The following is a 19,440-nucleotide window of genomic DNA, read 5'->3' as shown; positions in this document are numbered from 1 at the left end:
GGAAATTCAGTGAGCTCCAGAAATGTAATATATTGTTCACTTTGAGTTTTTCCTTCGTTTGATGTTGTTCTGGTGAATGGCTCTTTAATCATAGAATCATAGAATCAAAGAGTTGGAAGAGACCTCATGGGCCATCCAGTCCAACCCCCTGCCAAGAAGCAGGAATATTGCATTCAAATCACCCCTGACAGATGGCCATCCAGCCTCTGCTTAAAAGCTTCCAAAGAAGGAGCCTCCACCACACTCCGGGGCAGAGAGTTCCACTGCTGAACGGCTCTCACAGTCAGGAAGTTCTCTCTCCTCTCTCCCTCCTCTGGAATTTTGGTCGCCCTCCTTAGTTTGTCGTTTTCAATGTTTATGCCCTAAATTGTTTTTTTCCCCATAAGTTCTGTACCATGTGCAGCTGTAATACTGCATCTCAAAAATGTTTTTCTTCTTTGTTAGGAGGTTTTAAATGGGCCATTGGATCACAGCCCAATATGATTTTTCCTGAAAAAAGAAGCTATCCTAATCCTAGGCTTTTACCCTCAATTCCATGGTTGTGTAAAGATTCGGATCTTGTAAGCCTTAACTTAATACGGCATAAATATTTTCCAAAACATCATAAATAAAGTCTTTATAAACAGCCTTTATATGCCACTCAACCCAAATAAATATCAGTTGCATGGCTTTTTGCTAAATTATCGGCCTTATTTCCAATTTCTTTGTTCCTTACTCTTGTTAAATAAGTGTCCATTCTTCATGTTGCAGAGATTTTGCTTTTCTGTTTTAACTCTTTTGCTTTAGAAGTATTGTATGTTTACAAAACATATATATGGCTGCCAATTATGTACAAGTGATGTGGAGCACTGAAAAACATAAATCCAAGATGGGATCCCATTGATAATCGCGAGATTCTTTATTTTGTAATCTTCTAATTTTTCCCAATGTCTTCAGCACCCTTCAGCATTTTTACCCTACCAGTATCTCACATAGGGAAGCATCGTGTAACCAAAGCAAGGCTGCATTTTATCACCTGTCAGTGTAACTTGTATGCTGAACATATCATATGTAAAGCAAGATTAGAGGTGGAGGAAGGAGACAGGGAAATTAGAAGAAAGAACATCAAGAATTTATAATAGGTAGATGACACAACTAGTAGAAAATAGACTTGCAGTTATTACTGAAGAAGGTCAAGGAAGAAAATGCATAGGCAGGTTTAATGTTAAACATTAAGATAACAAAAATGATAACCACAGATGATTTACATAACAGTTATACAGAAGATGAAGACATTGAAAATAGTTCAAGGTTTTCCATCCTTTGGTTCAGTCATTTATCAAAATGGAGATGCAGTCAAAGAATTAGAAGAAAATTTGGGCTTGGAGTGGCAGCTATGAAGAAACTAGACAAAATCCCAAAGTGTCAAGATACGTCACTGGATAGAAAAGTTAGCATTTCCAGTGCCATCTTATTTCCCATTTCTGAATATTTGAAAGCTGAATAGTCAATACATTTCATGGGAAGAAATCAACTCATTTTAAATGTGATCCGGAAAAAGTTTTTTACAAATGCTGTGAATCGCCAAAAATTCCTGATTTAATGGGTCCTTGAGCAAATAATATTTTAACTCCCCTTAGAAGCCCAGATTACTTGGACATGGCATATTTTGGCCATCTCATGAGAAGATATGACTCAAAGACAGTAATGCTTGGTAAGGTAGGTGGCTGTAGGAAAAGAGGAAGACTGTGCTCCATGTGGATAAACTTAATAAAAAAACCTGGGTTGTTGAAGGTTTTTCGGGCTGTATGGCCATGTTCTAGAAGCATTATCTGACATTTCACCTGCAACTATGGCAGGCATCCTCAGAAGTTGTGAGGTCTGTTGGAAACTAGGAAAATTGGGTTTATATATCTGTGGAAAGTCCAGGGTGGAAGAAAGTACTATTGTCTATTGGAGCTAGAAGTGAATGTTTCAATTGGCCACCTTGATTAGCATTTGATGGCCTGACAGTTTTTAGGTGTGCCTTGAAAGTCTTCGATAATACATTAATCAAAGAATTCACAGCTTTGAGTCTACAAGACCTGAGTGGGCAGTTGGTGATAGCGTGACTTGGAGGTCTTCCATTCATGTGTTCATCATGAGATGAAGTGGACTTGACAGCAGTTAACAACAGCAAAACATAATGAAGTTAAACAATGTTAAACAACAAACTTAAAAAATCAAGAGGGTCATACTGCAAGGCATACGTTTCAAAAGATCACAAATGATTTTCGAGCTCTAGGAGCAATGCTAAAAGAATGTAATGTACAGGTGGTCTTTTCATCCCTCCTCCCTGTTGTAAGACACGGACCCACAAGAGCCAGAAAAATAGTACAGGTCAATGACTGGCTTGGAAAATGGTGTCAGGAGGATCGCTTTGGCTTCCTCGACCATGGCCTGCTATTCCAGGAGGATGGCCTACTGGCAAGGGATGGGGTGCATCTCACACAAGTAGGAAAACACCTTTTTGCTCACAGACTCGCAAACCTCATTAGACGCACTTTAAACTAGGTCCACCGGGGGAGGGGGACAACAGCCTTGCGAACACTACTTTACCCATAATGTCTGGGAATCGCCAGAAGGCTAAACGGAGGGCTGCACAAACACAACAAGGACCAAGTACCAAAAGCACAATAATCCCAATTAAACAGCTCAAGGGAAGATCCCAGGGGCTCACATGTCTTTACACTAATGCACAGAGCATGGGAAATAAACAAGACGAACTCCAACTTCTAGCACTACACCACAAATATGATATCATAGCCATCACTGAAACCTGGTGGGATGACTCCTATCGCTGGAATGTAGATATCGAGGGGTATAACCTCTTTCACAGAAACCGAACAAAGGGGAGAGGAGGCGGAGTAGCCTTATATGTCAAAAACTCTTATGCTGCAGAAGAAATTCAAGACAGCAATCTGGGAAACCAGCTTGAAATCATCTGGATAAGAATCAAGGAAACTGGGACTCAAAAAGATGTCGTTGTAGGCGTCTACTACAGACCCCCAAGCCAGGAGGAAGATCTTGATGAAGTCTTCTGCCAACAGTTGACCAAACAGGCACAGAAAAGTGATGTAGTAGTCATGGGCGATTTCAACTATCCCGATATTTGCTGGAAAACAAACTCGGCCAAGAGTACAAGGTCCAACAAATTCCTCGCTTGCCTTGCAGACAATTTCATGGTCCAGAAGGTAGAAGAGGCAACAAGGGGATTGGCTACTCTTGATCTCATCCTAACAAATGCGGAGGACCTGATCGATGCGGTCGAAGTGGTAGGATCTTTAGGGGCAAGTGACCATGTGCTCCTGCAATTTGAGGTACAAAGGAAGGCCGAAACTAAGACAAGTCAAACCCGCATTTTGGACTTTAGGAGAGCTGATTTCCAAAAAATGAAGGAAACGCTGAGCAGCATTCCATGGACACAGATACTAAAAGACAAGGGAGCTACGGATGGATGGGAATTTCTCAAGAGTGAAATACTCAAGGCGCAATTGCAAACCGTGCCAACAAAGAGAAAAAATAGGACAAGTGCAAAGAAGCCAGAATGGATGTCCAAAGAACTTCTAACTGTGCTAAGACACAAAAGAGACATGCACAAGAAGTGGAAAAAGGGAGAAATCACCAAAGAAGAATTCAAACAAATAGGGAAAAGGTCCGCAAAGCTAAAGCAAAAAACGAGCTCAGACTTGCCAGGGACATTAAAAACAATAAAAAGGGCTTCTATTCTTATGTCAGTAGAAAAAGGAAAAACAAGGAGGCGATAGGACCTCTTCGAGGAGAAGATGGGGCAATGCTGACAGGGGACAGGGAAAAGGCAGAACTACTTAATGCCTTCTTTGCCTCGGTCTTCTCACAAAAAGAGAGTCTTCAACCTCAGCAAGATGGAGTGGATGAGGGATTGGAGGACATCCAACCCCAAATTGGGAAAGAAGTCGTCCAGGAATACCTGGCCGCTCTTAATGAGTTCAAGTCCCCAGGGCCAGATCAACTACACCCAAGAGTACTGAAGGAACTAGCGGAAGTCATTTCGGAACCATTGGCAACCATCTTTGAGAGTTCTTGGAGAACGGGAGAAGTTCCAGCAGATTGGAGGAGGGCCAATGTGGTCCCAATCTTCAAGAAGGGAAAAAAGGATGACCCAAACAACTACCGTCCGGTCAGCCTCACGTCGATACCTGGCAAGATTCTGGAAAAGATTGTTAAGGAAGCGGTCTGCAAACACTTAGAAACAAATGCAGTCATCGCTAATAGTCAACATGGATTTATCAAAAACAAGTCATGCCAGACTAATCTGATCTCTTTCTTCGATAGAGCTACAAGCTGGGTAGATGCGGGGAATGCCGTGGATGTAGCGTACCTGGATTTCAGTAAGGCCTTCAACAAGGTCCCCCATGACCTTCTGGCAAGGAAACTAGTCCAATGTGGGCTAGGCAAAACTACGGTGAGGTGGATCTGTAATTGGTTAAGTGGACGAACACAGAGAGTGCTCACTAATGCTTCCTCTTCATCTTGGAAAGAAGTGACGAGCGGAGTGCCGCAGGGTTCCGTCCTGGGCCCGGTCCTGTTCAACATCTTTATTAATGACTTAGATGAAGGGCTAGAAGGCATGATCATCAAGTTTGCAGATGACACCAAATTGGGAGGGATAGCCAATAGTCCAGAGGACAGGAGCAGAATTCAAAACGATCTTGACAGATTAGAGAGATGGGCCAAAACTAACAAAATGAAGTTCAACAGTGACAAATGCAAGATACTCCACTTTGGCAGAAAAAATGAAATGCAAAGATACAGAATGGGGGACAATGCCTGGTTCGAGAGCAGTACGTGTGAAAAAGATCTTGGAGTCCTCGTGGACAACAAGTTAAACATGAGCCAACAATGTGATGTGGCGGCAAAAAAAGCCAATGGGATTTTGGCCTGCATCAATAGGAGCATAGTGTCTAGATCTAAGGAAGTAATGCTACCCCTCTATTCTGCTTTGGTTAGACCACATCTGGAATACTGTGTCCAATTCTGGGCACCACAATTCAAGAGAGATATTGACAAGCTGGAATGTGTCCAGAGGTGGGCGACTAAAATGATCAAGGGTCTGGAGAACAAGCCCTATGAGGAGCGGCTTAGGGAACTGGGCATGTTTAGCCTGAAGAAGAGAAGACTGAGAGGAGATATGATAGCCATGTATAAATATGTGAGAGGAAGCCACAGGGAGGAGGGAGCAAGCTTGTTTTCTGCTTCCTTGGAGACTAGGACGCGGAACAATGGCTTCAAACTACAAGAGAGGAGATTCCATCTGAATATTAGGAAGAACTTCCTGACTGTGAGAGCCGTTCAGCAGTGGAACTCTCTGCCCTGGAGTGTGGTGGAGGCTCCTTCTTTGGAAGCTTTTAAGCAGAGGCTGGATGGCCATTTGTCAGGGGTGATTTGAATGCAATATTCCTGCTTCTTGGCAGGGGGTTGGACTGGATGGCCCATGAGGTCTCTTCCAACTCTTTGATTCTATGATTCTATGATTCTATGTCCCCTTTAAGTCCGATAAGTTTATTATGGCTTTATTTAATTAGAAGTAATTTTGTAACAATTTTTAGAACATTTTAATTATTTTTTTCCATTTAAAAGTTGAGATTGCTTTTCAAACAATGCCTGCCAAGTGCTGTCTGAAATCTACCATATTTTATCTATCGATTGTGTAGCCAGGCTTGCCTGCTCAACCAGGAAGCTGACATCCAAATTAACAGCATGTTGGAGACTCATCAAGGTAAAGGCTCTAGAGTTTGGTTACCTTGAAGAAAGCATAGCTTGATGGTCATCTGGGAGAATTTGTTCTCTTTCTCTCCTTCATGTTCTTTGCTTCATGTAATGTGATATTTTAAGCAACAGCTAGTAGGTTTAAACTTCTTCACCATGTTGCTGAGAGATTGTAAGGCACCATTGATTACTTTATTTTTAGGAAACTGAACAGATGAAAATGGAATACGAAAATGACAAAGAATGGATGTCCTACTTACAGAAACTTCTTGAAGGACAGGTAATCATTTCTTTCCTCCTTGATCAATTGTAACCAAGGCTGCAGGCAATTGTTGATTGAGTGACAGGCAACTCTTGACTCCAGAAGAGAGTTGGTATCTTCACAGCACTTTGAATAGCAAAACAATACTGTGGTTTTTGACAATTATTGACTGGCTTTCTCAACAGGGGATCAGTGAGAACTTCCTTCAGTCTAGCTGGTTAAGGGCATAGCTTAGCTGAGGAGGACCCTAACTCTTTGGATGGAGATTGTGGTAATGGCTAAGCCAAAAAAGTGTGAAGGATTTGTTACTCACCAAATTCTCCTATTAAACCACCTCTTCTTTTCCAATGGAAAGGGTCATTTGCCAGGTGAGAAGCAGCTCATTTCTTACCAGACATGGCAAAGAAATAGTAGTCAAGAGTGCCAGTAAAAGCAGTGCAACTTAAAATTAATCTCTCTTTTATTTGACAATTAATTTGATTTCTCCCCACTTTTCTGCCAATATAGAGCCCATCCCACTGAGCACCAGCTAAAGTATAGAAAAGGAAGACATATTGAATAGCTCCCAATAGAATTCACTTGAATTGAGAGGCTCATGTTGAGGTGCAATCAAAGTGTATTTAAATGTCTAGGTTTGGAGCAAAATGATATGTTTTTAAAATGTGCATAGAATTTTCAACTGCGTTTCCTAAGCATTATTTTCTGTTCAACTTAGAGGCTTTGCATGAGATAGAGGAAAGGTTAACACTAGATTTGTTTGAGCTAACTTTACAGAGAGAAAATAAAACATCTAGGGAGACAACTACACATCTTGGCAAATGTATTAATTAAATTATTGAGTCCATCTATATCCTTGGTGGAGGGAAAAGGATCCATTCCCTCACACGTCTCCGGAAAAAGAGATTCTTTTTTATTATGTGCCTTTAAAGTTAGTAGTTGATATGGACACCTGAGGAGTTCATGGGTTTCAGTGACCTTTTACTATGGACCTGTTTCCAGTCAATTCATGTTTTCCTCACAGCCAGACAGCTGTTTATTACCGTGTCTTCCCGCATTCTCTACAATATTTTCTACTGAGACCTCAAGCAGCTTGTTAGTGGGAAGTAAATATTGATTTGGCATCCTGTCAATGCAGAAAGAATGAAAAAATTTCCACCAGAGGCCCCTCAAACATTTTCCTATCGACATTTTCTGGGCAGAGTGGAAAGCTGCATAGAGGATGACAAGGCTGAGACTAGTTGAAATCCCTGAGGGGTCCATTGAGGCTGCCGCTGTGACCTGTGTGATACTTTTTCTTCTCTTTCAAGTCTTTTTTTTTAATACACACACAGTCTGTTGGGAAGCTCCCCTCTTGTAAGTGATCAAGGGCAGCTTATTGGCAGGTGAGAGCCCTGCTTTTCTAGTCATAGCAGCTTTTGTGTCAAGATGGCTGACAACATGAACTAGATTTTTAAAGTTCTTTCCACGATAACATATTTATCCTTTTAGTTTTCCTAGCTGGGAAAAAGTGCTTCTAGTAATAAAATAAGCACAAGATTAGGTGTTTGTTGTGCAAATTCTTGCATGTTTATTGTGGTAATTCTCTTTAGAGAGGGAAACATGCAAGATCCATTCAAGGTAACCAGCTAAAAATAGGGTACATTTTTAGCATATCATCCTAACTTCCAGTGTGTTATTACAGTCATGACTGCTATTAATTCATTATGAGAAAATACATTTTGTTAAAATAGTGGCAACAGTTTCCTTGCCAGAATCCCTGAAATGTTAGAAGCATGCATTCACAATAGGATGCTTATAGTATGTAATCCCTCCTTGATTCATATGTAACCCTTGTAGTTCTTCAACTGTGATTCAGAGATTGGGAGCTGACAAACAAAATCAAATATCCATTCTCCAACTTCATCAGTGTTGTCTCCCTCTCTCTTGGCATGCATTTGGACTACCCTTCCCATGACTGCTGGGCTTGCAAAATGTTTTATCATTACTTATATTCACTGAGATTACTGATAAACAGGGCATTGTCTCAGCCAAGAGAATGAGTACATCTACATTCACCACTTAGTGTGAAGGGCCCATGAATCAGCTCTGTGGCAGCTAAACTACACATAGAACTGATACAGGTTAATGTGGGCCAAACTTACTTAACATGACATTGAACTGTGTTAACCAAAATTGTTGGTTTCTCCAAATTCTGCCTCAAATCCAGAGGAACTGTAATTTTAGGCACATGTAACCAGCTGCAACTGTTTACACAGCCATTGTATGCTTCCTAGGCTTGGTCGACTTGGAGACATAGGATGTCATTCATCATCCTTTCTCATTCTTCTTGTTACAGTGACCAGCGGACACAACATGAGTTATGTTGGTCACTTATCACCTAGGGTGACTCTAGCCAGAGCAACAAGACAATCGGAGAAGGGAGTTGGAAAAGGAGGGGATGATTTGTCCTTTCTCCCCTCTCCCTTTTTGCTCTGGTACCCTGGTCAACATTACTCCTGGCAATGTGTGACTGGCACAAGGCATATTACGCCTGGAAGCCACAACAACAAGGAAAACAAGAGGGGACTGTCAGTGTTCAGTGTCACCAGATAATCAGGACACCCTCCCACCTCTGGAGCAGCTGTGGGGGCATAAATCATTCTAGTGCTAATCCGGGATAAGCAGTCAGTGTAGAAACACCCTTACTCTGAAGTCTTAATTAGACAGAACTACAGGTAGTTTAATTATAGTTCACAGTGATGCTGCTATAAAATCATTTCTGGAGAAAACAAAGAAAGGCAGGGAAACCTTCCACTTTTAACTATGGTTGAAAGTCTCAAGAGTTACATCTATACAAGTCTCTATATTTTTCTGCCTTTACTGTTACTTAAACTTCATTAGACAGTTGTTAGATTGTCATTTGAAATGTACTTGTGGTGTGGCATGGAGGCAGATTTTTTCAATTCAACAACTAAATCATTTACATAGTGAACCTATTTCATTGGTAATGAGCCCCATAGAGGTAAATGGAGCTTACTCCATGTTTTCGTCTTTAGGATGGTAGCCTTTATTTAGGATCTAAATTGTACTATTTCTGTCACTACAGATACACAAACCATTTGGATAGATGTGAGGTAAAAGGGTTGATTTACTCAATAGATTTAAATCTCTTTTACAAGGAGCCCTAAAGTGATTGACTTTGATTCCCAATTTTCTTTTGCTAGGTAGAACATGGAATTGGCCATGGCCTTGGAACACATGGACATATTTTCTATATACAAATCTATTTGTTCCACATCCAATGCCTGGGTATTGTGGACCATTTTCCTACATAGTAGTAATGTTGTTGGAAGAATATTGTTCATGTAATTGGAAGAAAACCTGATCAGGAGGGGCCTAAAGAAACAATCTGTACCTAGGAATATACAGTATTTCTTCAATTCTAAGACTCCCTTATTTACCCAGATAAACATTTCCAAAATGGGTTGTGTCTTGGAATCGTAGGTGTGTCTTATGTAGTTTTGTTGACGATGGTTTTATGGAAATTAGGGTGTGTCTTAAAATCAATGGCATCTTACAATCAAATAAATACGGTATTTAGGATAATAAGTGTAGTGTCCTATTGAAATTTCCACTTTGAAACTCTTTATTTCTAAGTAGGGAGTAAGGCTTAGAAAGAGATTTAGGGTGCAGCTACACTATAGAATTAATGCAAGTTGATTCCACTTTAATTGCCATGGCTTGATGCTGTAGAATCCTGGGAGTTGTAGTTTGCTGAGGAAGAGAAGGCCAAAGATCTTGTAAACAATAACTCCAATGATTCCAATGAAGTTATGGCAGTTAAAATAGTTTCAAAGTGCATCAATTCTACAATGTAGATTCACTCTTAGACAATTTAGATTCATGTAAATGTGTTTGCATATCTCATTTAAGACTTCTGTTTTCGTGATATGCTGGGCTTGTCCTTCTCCCCTCCTTGCCTTTTTTCCTTGCAAAATGTCTTGCAGCAAAGTACATGAGATCACTTAATACTGAAGTTTGATATAGTGTCTTCTTGTGCCATTGAGCCTGGCCTCTAGAACATAATTGCCCAACAGTATTGATTTAATTGCCTAGGTTTATTTGTGGACTCCTAATTATTGACTGGAGGTAAATTTAATGGAGAAACCTTTATGAACACAGGGAAACTGCTGCTGTTGCTGTTATACATAAATGAACAGCATCACATCTCTTTAGATCATTTTTCAAGCTAATTTTATTCCACTGTGACAGTATGATAACATTTAAAATGTCATAGACATTTTATTTTTATTGCTGACATGCACCATTTTAGTACTACATTAGAATTTGGGAGGGAGCAATTTCATAGTGAACTCTAGTTGTTCTTTATTGTCATTTAAAGATTCCCCAGGAGTGCAGTCATAAACCGTGGCACACCTCTGGTGTACATTCCATTTCCACTTCTGTTTTCTATATAGTTAATACTTAAAGAGAATATTCTTTGCTGCCTTAAAAAGTATGCATAATGTACCTGATTAACAAATACCATATTATGGGCAGGTTGTTTACTTAAGTTGTTTTTGAACCCACTCTTCACACAGAGATATCTTCTAGACAACCATTATTTTAAAAAGTTCTTGTTATTCCTACCATTGGAGAGATGTGACAGAAAAGGGCAAGGGATTGGGAAGGAGAAAGCAAGAAAGCTGTTTCAGGCATTAGCTCTTGGCAGAGCAAAGAGTTACTTGTTTTAGCCAGTGGCCATTTATGCTAGGGGATTCCGGGAAGTGTTGTCAAAAAAGTAACTTTTCCAAACTCTGATTCTTAATTGCAATGCACTAGTGGAGAAGGGAGAAGCAGTTGATCTTTCCCTGGTTGATGTAGAGGACCAGCCTGGTCTACCCCTTGCCATGATGTTCGTTCTTGTAGGCAAGGGGAAGAGCGTTCCTGACTGCTAAATGAGACCACGTAGGTGTGTACTCTCAAAGCAACAGAGGCTGTTGTGGCTGCCATTCCATCTGGGCCTCTAGTTTGTGGAGGGATGCCTGAGTCTAGCTGCCTCTACTGCACTCCGGCATAGGACAACACCCTACTGTCACTGTTAAGGAGGAGAAACAGGTTTCATGCGCCACCATCTAAGGCACCTCACCTGCCCAGGCAAAACACAGAAAGAAAGTACAGGAGAGCCTCATGCACCCCAACCAATGTTTGAGTTTTGCCCTCCTGTTTCTCCCGCTGGTCATCTGCTTCCACATAAACTGAAAAACAAAGAGAAAGAAAACATGGACTAGCCCAGCCACCTTTTGTTTTTCTCTTTCTTGGGGAGCAGGAGGAGAAGAAGGCCAGCAGGCAAAACACAGAATCAAAGTCTGGCCAAAGTGCTCAGGGCTCTCCTGCCTTTGTTTCTGTGTTTTGCCTGGAAAGGCTGGAGATTGGCAGTGCAGCTGAGGTGGCAGCAGCGTGTGGAGGCTGCTCCTTCTCCTTTATGCCAGTGGCAGGGGCACACAAGTAGAGCAACTACAGGACAAGGAGCCATGGCTCTCTGTTGTCACCATCATAGAGATGCTTCTGCCTTGTGCAGGAAGAGGGCTAAGATTGGGGGGGGGGGGGAACGATGACAACTCTGCACCAGAACAGTGGTGGCCAGACTCAGGCACTTCACCATTTTATGGCTATCAGGATGAAACTTGCCACACATGTAGGGCATATTTATGACTTTAAACCTTACAAATTTCAGAACACTTCATCATCCACGGATTTTTCGGAAATGTTTATAGTTTCTAAGAATAAAATGTCATTTTAAAAAAACCCAAAAGAGGTATTCCCTTGAATTTCTCTACAGCAACAGAACATGGTAGGTAGGTAGGTAGTAAGGGTTGGGGAGAGATGGACTAGCTACTATTAAGAATAATAATACTTTGCTTTTCTCCCCATGGGGACTCAAGGTGACTAAGTAACAATCTCTATCCCACACTAGTCAGGTTTAAAAAGCAAAAGTTTAAAAATAAAATCTTAGTAGTGTTTTAGCACATTAAAATAAAATAAAAACACTTAAAATGCCCCTTAAAATTCACAGCCTCCCCCCCCCCCCCTGGAAAATAAAAGTTGGATAATTTTAACAGAGAAAGATAGATGCCGATGAAGGGTCACAAAGAAAAAGAATTGTCAAAATGCTAAGCTAGCTAATAGTGAGCCTAGCACTCCTGTACGTTTTAAGAAACAGAAACAGGCAGAAACCAAATGGAGCTAAGGACATGTTCATTCTCTCTTCAAACGCCACACCACTAACAAAGAAAATGGAGGAGCTGTGCGCAGCTATATATAGATAAGCTTTACAGAAAGCCACATGATCAGCTTTCTTCTTCTGATTGGCTGGCAAGGAAAAAATAGTGTGCAGCTGCCCTTGTTAATCATGGTAACCAGCCCCACTGTCCTCCCCATCACCTTCCACTCCGACAGAGTAATATATTACATTGAAAAAAAATCTGAATCGACAAATTTTCCGAATTTTCCAAATATTTCAGCAGTTTGTATCTCCAAATTGCCAAAATCCAAACTTTGCACACCTTTAGTTATGCCTATGAAAAACTGCATGTGTGAATTTAAACTAAAGCTGGCATTTTGCTCACCATAATTGTTTATGTAAGAGAAAAGAACACGAGTTGATATAAAAGAGAAAAAGAACACATTTGGATAACACTCAATGGTTTTAAGAACAGGCCCTTAGTTATACCATAACTGTAGATTGTCCATTCAGATATTGTAGATACAGCAAGAGAGCTGTTGCTCTCATTTTTGAATTGGTTTCTTAGGTCCACCTTTAATTAATATCGTAGCATGGCTGGACAGAGATTATTCACAGTGCTCTTGGCAGAGCCCAGTGTTACCCCTTGGGTTGATTTCCATTCAGACCCTCTCTCTAGCTGTCAGAAGAGATTTAATAGTCTCCTAGTGGAGTTTACTGTCCCTGAAGATATTTGCTTAGCAGAACATTAATAGTTGCTTTTCTGATGTTTGCCTCTGCTCTCAAGAGGACTTGCTCTCTCAAAATCCCTAGACATTAAGGCTTCCAGCATCCCTACATTAAAAGAAGCTGAAAACTGTATGATGAGTGAATCATGAAGGAACAGTATTACCCATTACATAATGCAAGCACCATTAACTCCCAAGCTATCACAAACTTGGGTAAATCTGTTTCCTATTTCTTGGAACTGGGCTGCAGTGTTGTGGTTTATGGAAAGTGGTTGTATGTTGCATTATACAAAATTAGCTGAATAAACATTTACCAACAATGATCCTTATACTCTTTCAACAAATGTGAACTTGAAGAGAGGCATGGAATCATGTAAGAACAAAATATCTGCTGGGGTCTATTTCTAGGTCCCCTATGGATACCAAAATCTGTAGTTGCTAGAGTCCCATTGTATACAGTGATTTAGTAAAATGATGACCCATTATGTACAATAGTAAAATCAAGGTTTCCTTTTTGGATTTTTTTGGAGGGAGGGGGTATTTTCAAACCATGAATAGTGGAATCTGTTGCTTGTCCATGGGCAACACACCTCCTGCCACCAGAACCAGAGATGGCACATACACAGAGTTGGGATAGAAAATTGCCACAATTTGTTTATTGGTTATAGGAAAAAGGGTTGGCTGCCCTCTCAGGGGCCCTGGATCAAGGATTGGGCAGCCTGATGGTGACTGATACAACATACCACACCAGGGTTCTGCAGGCACAATACCGGGCTAAGGTTAATGTGGCACCCCTGGTAACCACCGGACGTTCCCCCCCTTCCGATGCGGAAGCAAGCCAGGTCCAGGGACCATGCCACATGCCAACCTAAGAGTTATGACAACATGGACCCAAAAACATAACAAATATGCAGGTGTGTGGGACAGATCACTCAAAAGCAGGTATGTTGCCTATGATGACCCAGGACAGCCTCTGGGAGGAAGAAGCCCTCTGCAGGCACCATGGCCGACGTGAGGGCACTCAACCCTGCATAGAGTCCCATTGTATACAGTGATTTATACACTGTAAGTGAGGCAATGCTTTAAATGCCTAATCTGGGGCTATGGAAGTCTGACTCCATATTTTAATTTTTTATTAGGTGTGCTATATTTGTTAGCCGCCTTGATTCCCCATGGGAGAAAGGCAGCACAGAAATAAAGATGATGATAACTGCTGATTAAAAATTTCCTTCAAATGGAAAATTGTACAGAAGCGAGCTAAAGCTAGCTGACTCAAAATCGACCTTTCTCAGATCAAATACATCTTTCAGTGATCTTCTGGAGAGCAATTTGCAGAAGCAAGTAGGTGATACAAAGGAGAAGCATGAGAGAGAGGAGATTCCATCTGAACATGAGGAAGAACTTCCTGACTGTGAGAGCCGTTCAGCAGTGGAACTCTCTGCCCCGGAGTGTGGTGGAGGCTCCTTCTTTGGAAGCTTTTAAACAGAGGCTGGATGGCCATCTGTCAGGGGTGATTTGAATGCAATATTCCTGCTTCTTGGCAGGGGGTTGGACTGGATGGCCCATGAGGTCCTTTCCAACTCTTTGATTCTATGATTCTATGAGAGGTCTTGTTTTTCCATCTTTTTCTTTGTGCTAAATTCATTTGAATAAGTGCTTTTAAACCATTTTACGCAGCATTAGGTGTTACCCTCCTATAAAGGTTTTGATGCTGGCTATAGTCAATATTGATATTTTGTTTGTATTTGAAAGTAACAGAGATATGAGCTCTTGCTGCACAAATGCTACTTTCTCTTATTATTATCATTACTGTAATACCATACTATACCACCTATATTTACTAACTATAATACTTTCATATTGCCAGTCTCTACCTTGGGGTGGGAATCATGAGGCCCTGTAGATTTGGTTGCACTACATTTTTCACTGTTGGCTGTGCTGACTGTAACACCTGTAAATCCTATTGAACGATGTCTCCTACATTTAGTTTATGTTCTGCACTACATATCTACATGCTGAATAGAGAGATCATTTGGGCAGCAGCCAAAATTTGACTGCACGCTACAAGGTGAGTTCTTTTATTTAGGAATTATTAACCCATAGAAGAAATCACAGTATATTTACTGAACCATTAATAAAAACATGACAAGCTTCTATTGAAGATGAAGGGTGCAAAGATTCAGTGCAGGATGTATATCTTTAAGGAGAACTAGATAAGAACTTGGCTTGGAAACTGATGAATGTGCAAGAGATCTGCAACAATTCAAGCTTCCCTTATCCTTGATTGCCTTGAATGATTAAGATAGAATCACCTCCTTAAAAATCATTTTACAGTGATAAAGCAGCCTAGAAAGTAGTGAACAGCAAGTAAAATATAGAATGATCTGAGCCCCCAGATAGTGGTGAAGTAATAAATTCATCTAAGGCAGAACATTATTAGTAAAAAATACAGATGTATCAAAAGTAAATGTGGTCTGTGTGGGGAAAGACAAGTTTCAGGGACTTTGGAGAATAGAAATACTAAAGGCTGCTTCATAATGAACATTTTTTCTACATGGATGAGGAAAAGCTGAATGTAGGAAAACACATGTACAGAGTCACATACTTTTTTTCCAGCTGGAACAATATGCTTGTTGCAAAGTAAATCTTTGTCCTAATGTACACTTCAGATTATAGCATAAATTGGTACTGATAATATAGCACAGTAAACAAAAAGAGTTCTAGTGTTTGCTAGCACTTCCACAGAATTTTTAAAAAATGAATCAAATGCATGGACTAACATAGATCTTAATAACTTTTATATGGAATACTCTCTCTCTTTGTGTGTGTGTGTGTAATATATATATTCATGTACAAAGAAGAGTGAAAAATTGCAATGTGTGGTGGCCATTTGGAAAAGATTTAAGAGATATGGCCACTACCTCCCATGGATGGGAGCTAATCAGAAGTACAACTGAGGTTGATGAAGAAGAGTGAGGAAGGGGGGGGGGGGTTAGGGGTCTTGCAGCCATTGTCATCAGACAACATGTTGATAGGAAGCAGTGTGCTATTTCTTGTATTGTGGGCAAAAATAATGACTGGTAATGAAATACGGAGGACTTACATTTTTTATTGTGTTACTGATGTTAATTGTAATGAATTTTTACCTGTGTTAAATGTTTTTAATGTTTAATTTATTTTTGTACTGTTGTGGGCATTGAATTGTGCCGTTTTGTAAACCGCCATGAGTCGCCTTCGGGCTGAAAATGGCGGTATAGAAGCATAGTAAGTAAGTAAATAAATAAATAAATAAAAAGCTTCATGTCACATCTCAAGACGTATGTGCTAATCCCCCCTTGTGCAAATCTTCTGCAATAGATTCCAAAACAATACTACAGATTTTATAACCCCCGATCTAACGCAAAGTTGTCAACAAAGTGAATTCACATTATTGCTTAATCTTCCATTTTGTTCCATCTGTCTGAACAGTAATCACGCTTAGATTTCAGCATTTTATTCCCAACTCACAATGGAGTATCCAGTGTAAGAGCTGACAATTTCTGCAATTTTTTGTGTAGTCATTTCCCCCCTGGATTTCACCATTTTTATTTTATGGCCTGCTGATGAAGAAACCTCAAAATTATCATAAGATCACAGCTTGGCAACTCATCTCATCCTTTCTAATGAGGGATGCTACTCTTACAGAACAAGTACTGGTGAGTTGTCATGCAATGAAGACTTAGTCCCAGGTTAACTACAACCTTCCTGGGAATACACTGGCTCTCTAACATGAGTGAGAGGAAGTAAGCATAGACCATCTCCCTCTTCACCCTCCGTTGTTGCATTAGACTTCAGCTTCTCTATCACATCTTGATCTATGAAGATATTTTTCTGCATTTTGTCACCCAAGTTTCACTACATGGCTCCGAAAGCATTTGCCCTCAGCCTTAGGAACTGTATTGATAGCTCCATCTCTCCCTCTCCGGAGAGCAGTCAGCATGCAGTGCTACGTCCACTTATAAGTGCCCCAGAGATGACTGTAACCTCATATTGATCAGCTGATTGAAGATAAATGACAGAGCTGCTGGTATTGCAGATTACATCATTAACATGGTCAGTAAACCATGAATTGTTCAATAAGGCGTTTATCTTTTTTCATTTTATTCTGCTCTTTTATCATTTTTATGATAAGGAACAGTTACACACACTAATCAGGAGGATCTGTTTTAGGAGAGAGCGGGCAGGGGCAAGTGTGCCAGTGTCAGAACTAAGTGAAATCTAATGTCGGCGAGATACTTAGTAAATGTTTTTGGCGGTAGAAAAATATAGTCCTCGCTGATCATTTTTCTTACTCTCTTTCTCTTTTAGTTTCCTTTTGCTTCATATTTAATGGATGCAGTGGTGGAAAAACTAAATGAGCAGAAGAAGCTGGCAGAGGAATACAGCTCTCTGGCGAAACAAATGACCTAGGTGCTGGCAAACTGACTTCTGAAAGCAAAGAAGGACCTCCATGTTTTTGTGCCTTGCCTCCATTCCTGATGTCGGCTTGCAGTGACTGTTGAGCTTCGGTTTATGGTAGCCAGGTGCATTTGTTGCATTTACTTCATATTTTCTTTAGAGGAAATGGAAATGCAACACCTTCCAAGTAGATATACACCATCATGCACATATGTGAGTTCACTTCTTATTGTAAAGTAAGAAACAGTCCTCAAAAAGAAAATAGTATTGACAGTGGGGCTTACCTTTAAGTGAATAAATGGCTGTAGAACTCCTTCCCTCCACCCCATTTATTCGTATGTTATGGATATTAAATATTAGCCTTATTCTAGATTGGGTAGGCAATTTTCTCTGCTCCTTCTTCCATCAGTTTTGCAATTCTGCCTAGACTCAACCACTGCAATTTTAACATCTCTGTCAAAATTGTAGCAAAAGTATTGGGATTTTGGCATTTGTTGCAAGTCTTTTTAGGGTTTCAGAACTATGTGATCCTACTCCATCCCTGAGAGGAGATACAGCAATATGCCCCTGTCGGCTTCCAATCCCTTTCCTACAAATTCAAAATGCTTAAGTAATAGTCTGCTATTATTTAACATTAGTAGATTTTCATTTCAACAGAAAATAGTTAATCATATGCACCAAGATGGCCTATGTATTTTCTTATTAGGAAGTCATAAAAAAGATGCAATTCCAGTAGCTTTATAGAAATAGACTATTGGATACAACCAACGAAAACTGGACAAAACTTTTTTATTACACTTACAAAACATGTATGGGAATGTAATTTTCATTCCTTCAAAGTTATGAAATTCAATTTGGTTTGTTTAAAAAATCTTCCTAAGATTAAAATTAATTTTCTTTACTATATATGAGATCATTTTTTAACAAGTGTGAAATAAACAATGATTAGTAAGTAAAATTCAGGATCCATTCATTAGGTATGTTTTTCTCTCTCTTTTACTGTGAAAATGTATTAAATGTGCAATCTATTTAATTTTATTTAAGAAATGTTTTGTCTAAATAAATAATTTGGAATTTAATATTTTCACTTGGAAGTTCATTCAGTCTTCCGTATGAAACGATAATACACATATTCTTCAATAAATATCCTAACTGAAAGTATGTCCAAAAGAGTGACTCAGGGACAAATGTATGTTTTGAATTAAGGAACAAGTTGCAGAAAAAAATCATGTTTTTCCTCCAAGCATTATTTTTTAGCACTGTGAGTTAGAGAATAACCATTCCTATTTCTTTCTGTTGTATATATTCTTAAACCAATGAACGTGGAGGCCAGAGTGTGGGTGTCATACTTAACTACTGACTCAGAATATCCAGCAAGCCCCCAGGTCTTGCCCCACTAACCATGAAGCATGACTTCCAGTCCACATGGAAACAGGCAGTAACAATGAGAATCTCATTGCTGGGCTTCTCCCCAGGGTTACTACTCAGTATGGAGCATGATCACGCCAAAGCACTAATCAAGCAACATATAGAATCATAGAATCAAAGAGTTGGAAGATACCTCATGGGCCATCCAGTCCAACCCCCTGCCAAGAAGCAGGAATATTGCATTCAAATCACCCCTGACAGATGGCCATCCAGCCTCTGCTTAAAAGCTTCCAAAGAAGGAGCCTCCACAACACTCTGGGGCAGAGAGTTCCACTGCTGAATGGCTCTCACAGTCAGGAAGTTCTTCCTAATGTTCAGATGGAATCTCCTCTCTTGTAGTTTGAAGCCATTGTTCCGTGTCCTAGTCTCCAAGGAAGCAGAAAACAAGCTTGCTCCCTCCTCCCTGTGGCTTCCTCTCACATATTTATACATGGCTATCATATCTCCTCTCAGCCTTCTCTTCTTCAGGCTAAACATGCCCAGTTCCCTAAGCCGCTCCTCGTAGGGCTTGTTCTCCAGACCCTTGATCATTTTAGTCACCCTCCTCTGGACACATTCCAGCCTGTCTATATCTCTCTTGAATTGTGGTGCCCAGA

General features: G+C 40.2%; 1 protein-coding gene across 3 annotated transcripts in view; it reads left to right on the top strand.

Annotated features, from left to right (window-relative positions):
• Positions 1–18,485, top strand: part of CNTLN (centlein) — a 218,735-nt gene extending 200,250 nt beyond the window's left edge. The window contains exons 25-27 of one of the 3 annotated variants that reach the window (XM_067464369.1): positions 5,969–6,046; positions 14,967–15,047; positions 17,327–17,391. In XM_067464369.1, the coding sequence (XP_067320470.1) occupies positions 5,969–6,046; positions 14,967–15,002 (114 nt within the window). In that variant the 3' untranslated portion in view covers positions 15,003–15,047; positions 17,327–17,391. Of the gene's footprint in view, positions 1–5,968; positions 6,047–14,966; positions 15,048–17,326 lie in introns of all 3 variants that reach the window. The other 2 variants (XM_060762424.2, XM_067464370.1) reach the window with 2 other exon arrangements.
• Positions 18,486–19,440: the final 955 nt, after the last annotated feature.

The sequence above is a fragment of the Anolis sagrei genome, chromosome 2 (genome assembly GCF_037176765.1).
Source record: "Anolis sagrei isolate rAnoSag1 chromosome 2, rAnoSag1.mat, whole genome shotgun sequence".
Taxonomy (NCBI): Eukaryota; Metazoa; Chordata; class Lepidosauria; order Squamata; family Dactyloidae; genus Anolis; species Anolis sagrei.
Note: the sequence above shows the minus strand (reverse complement) of the source record. Positions and strands in the feature narration are given on the sequence as shown.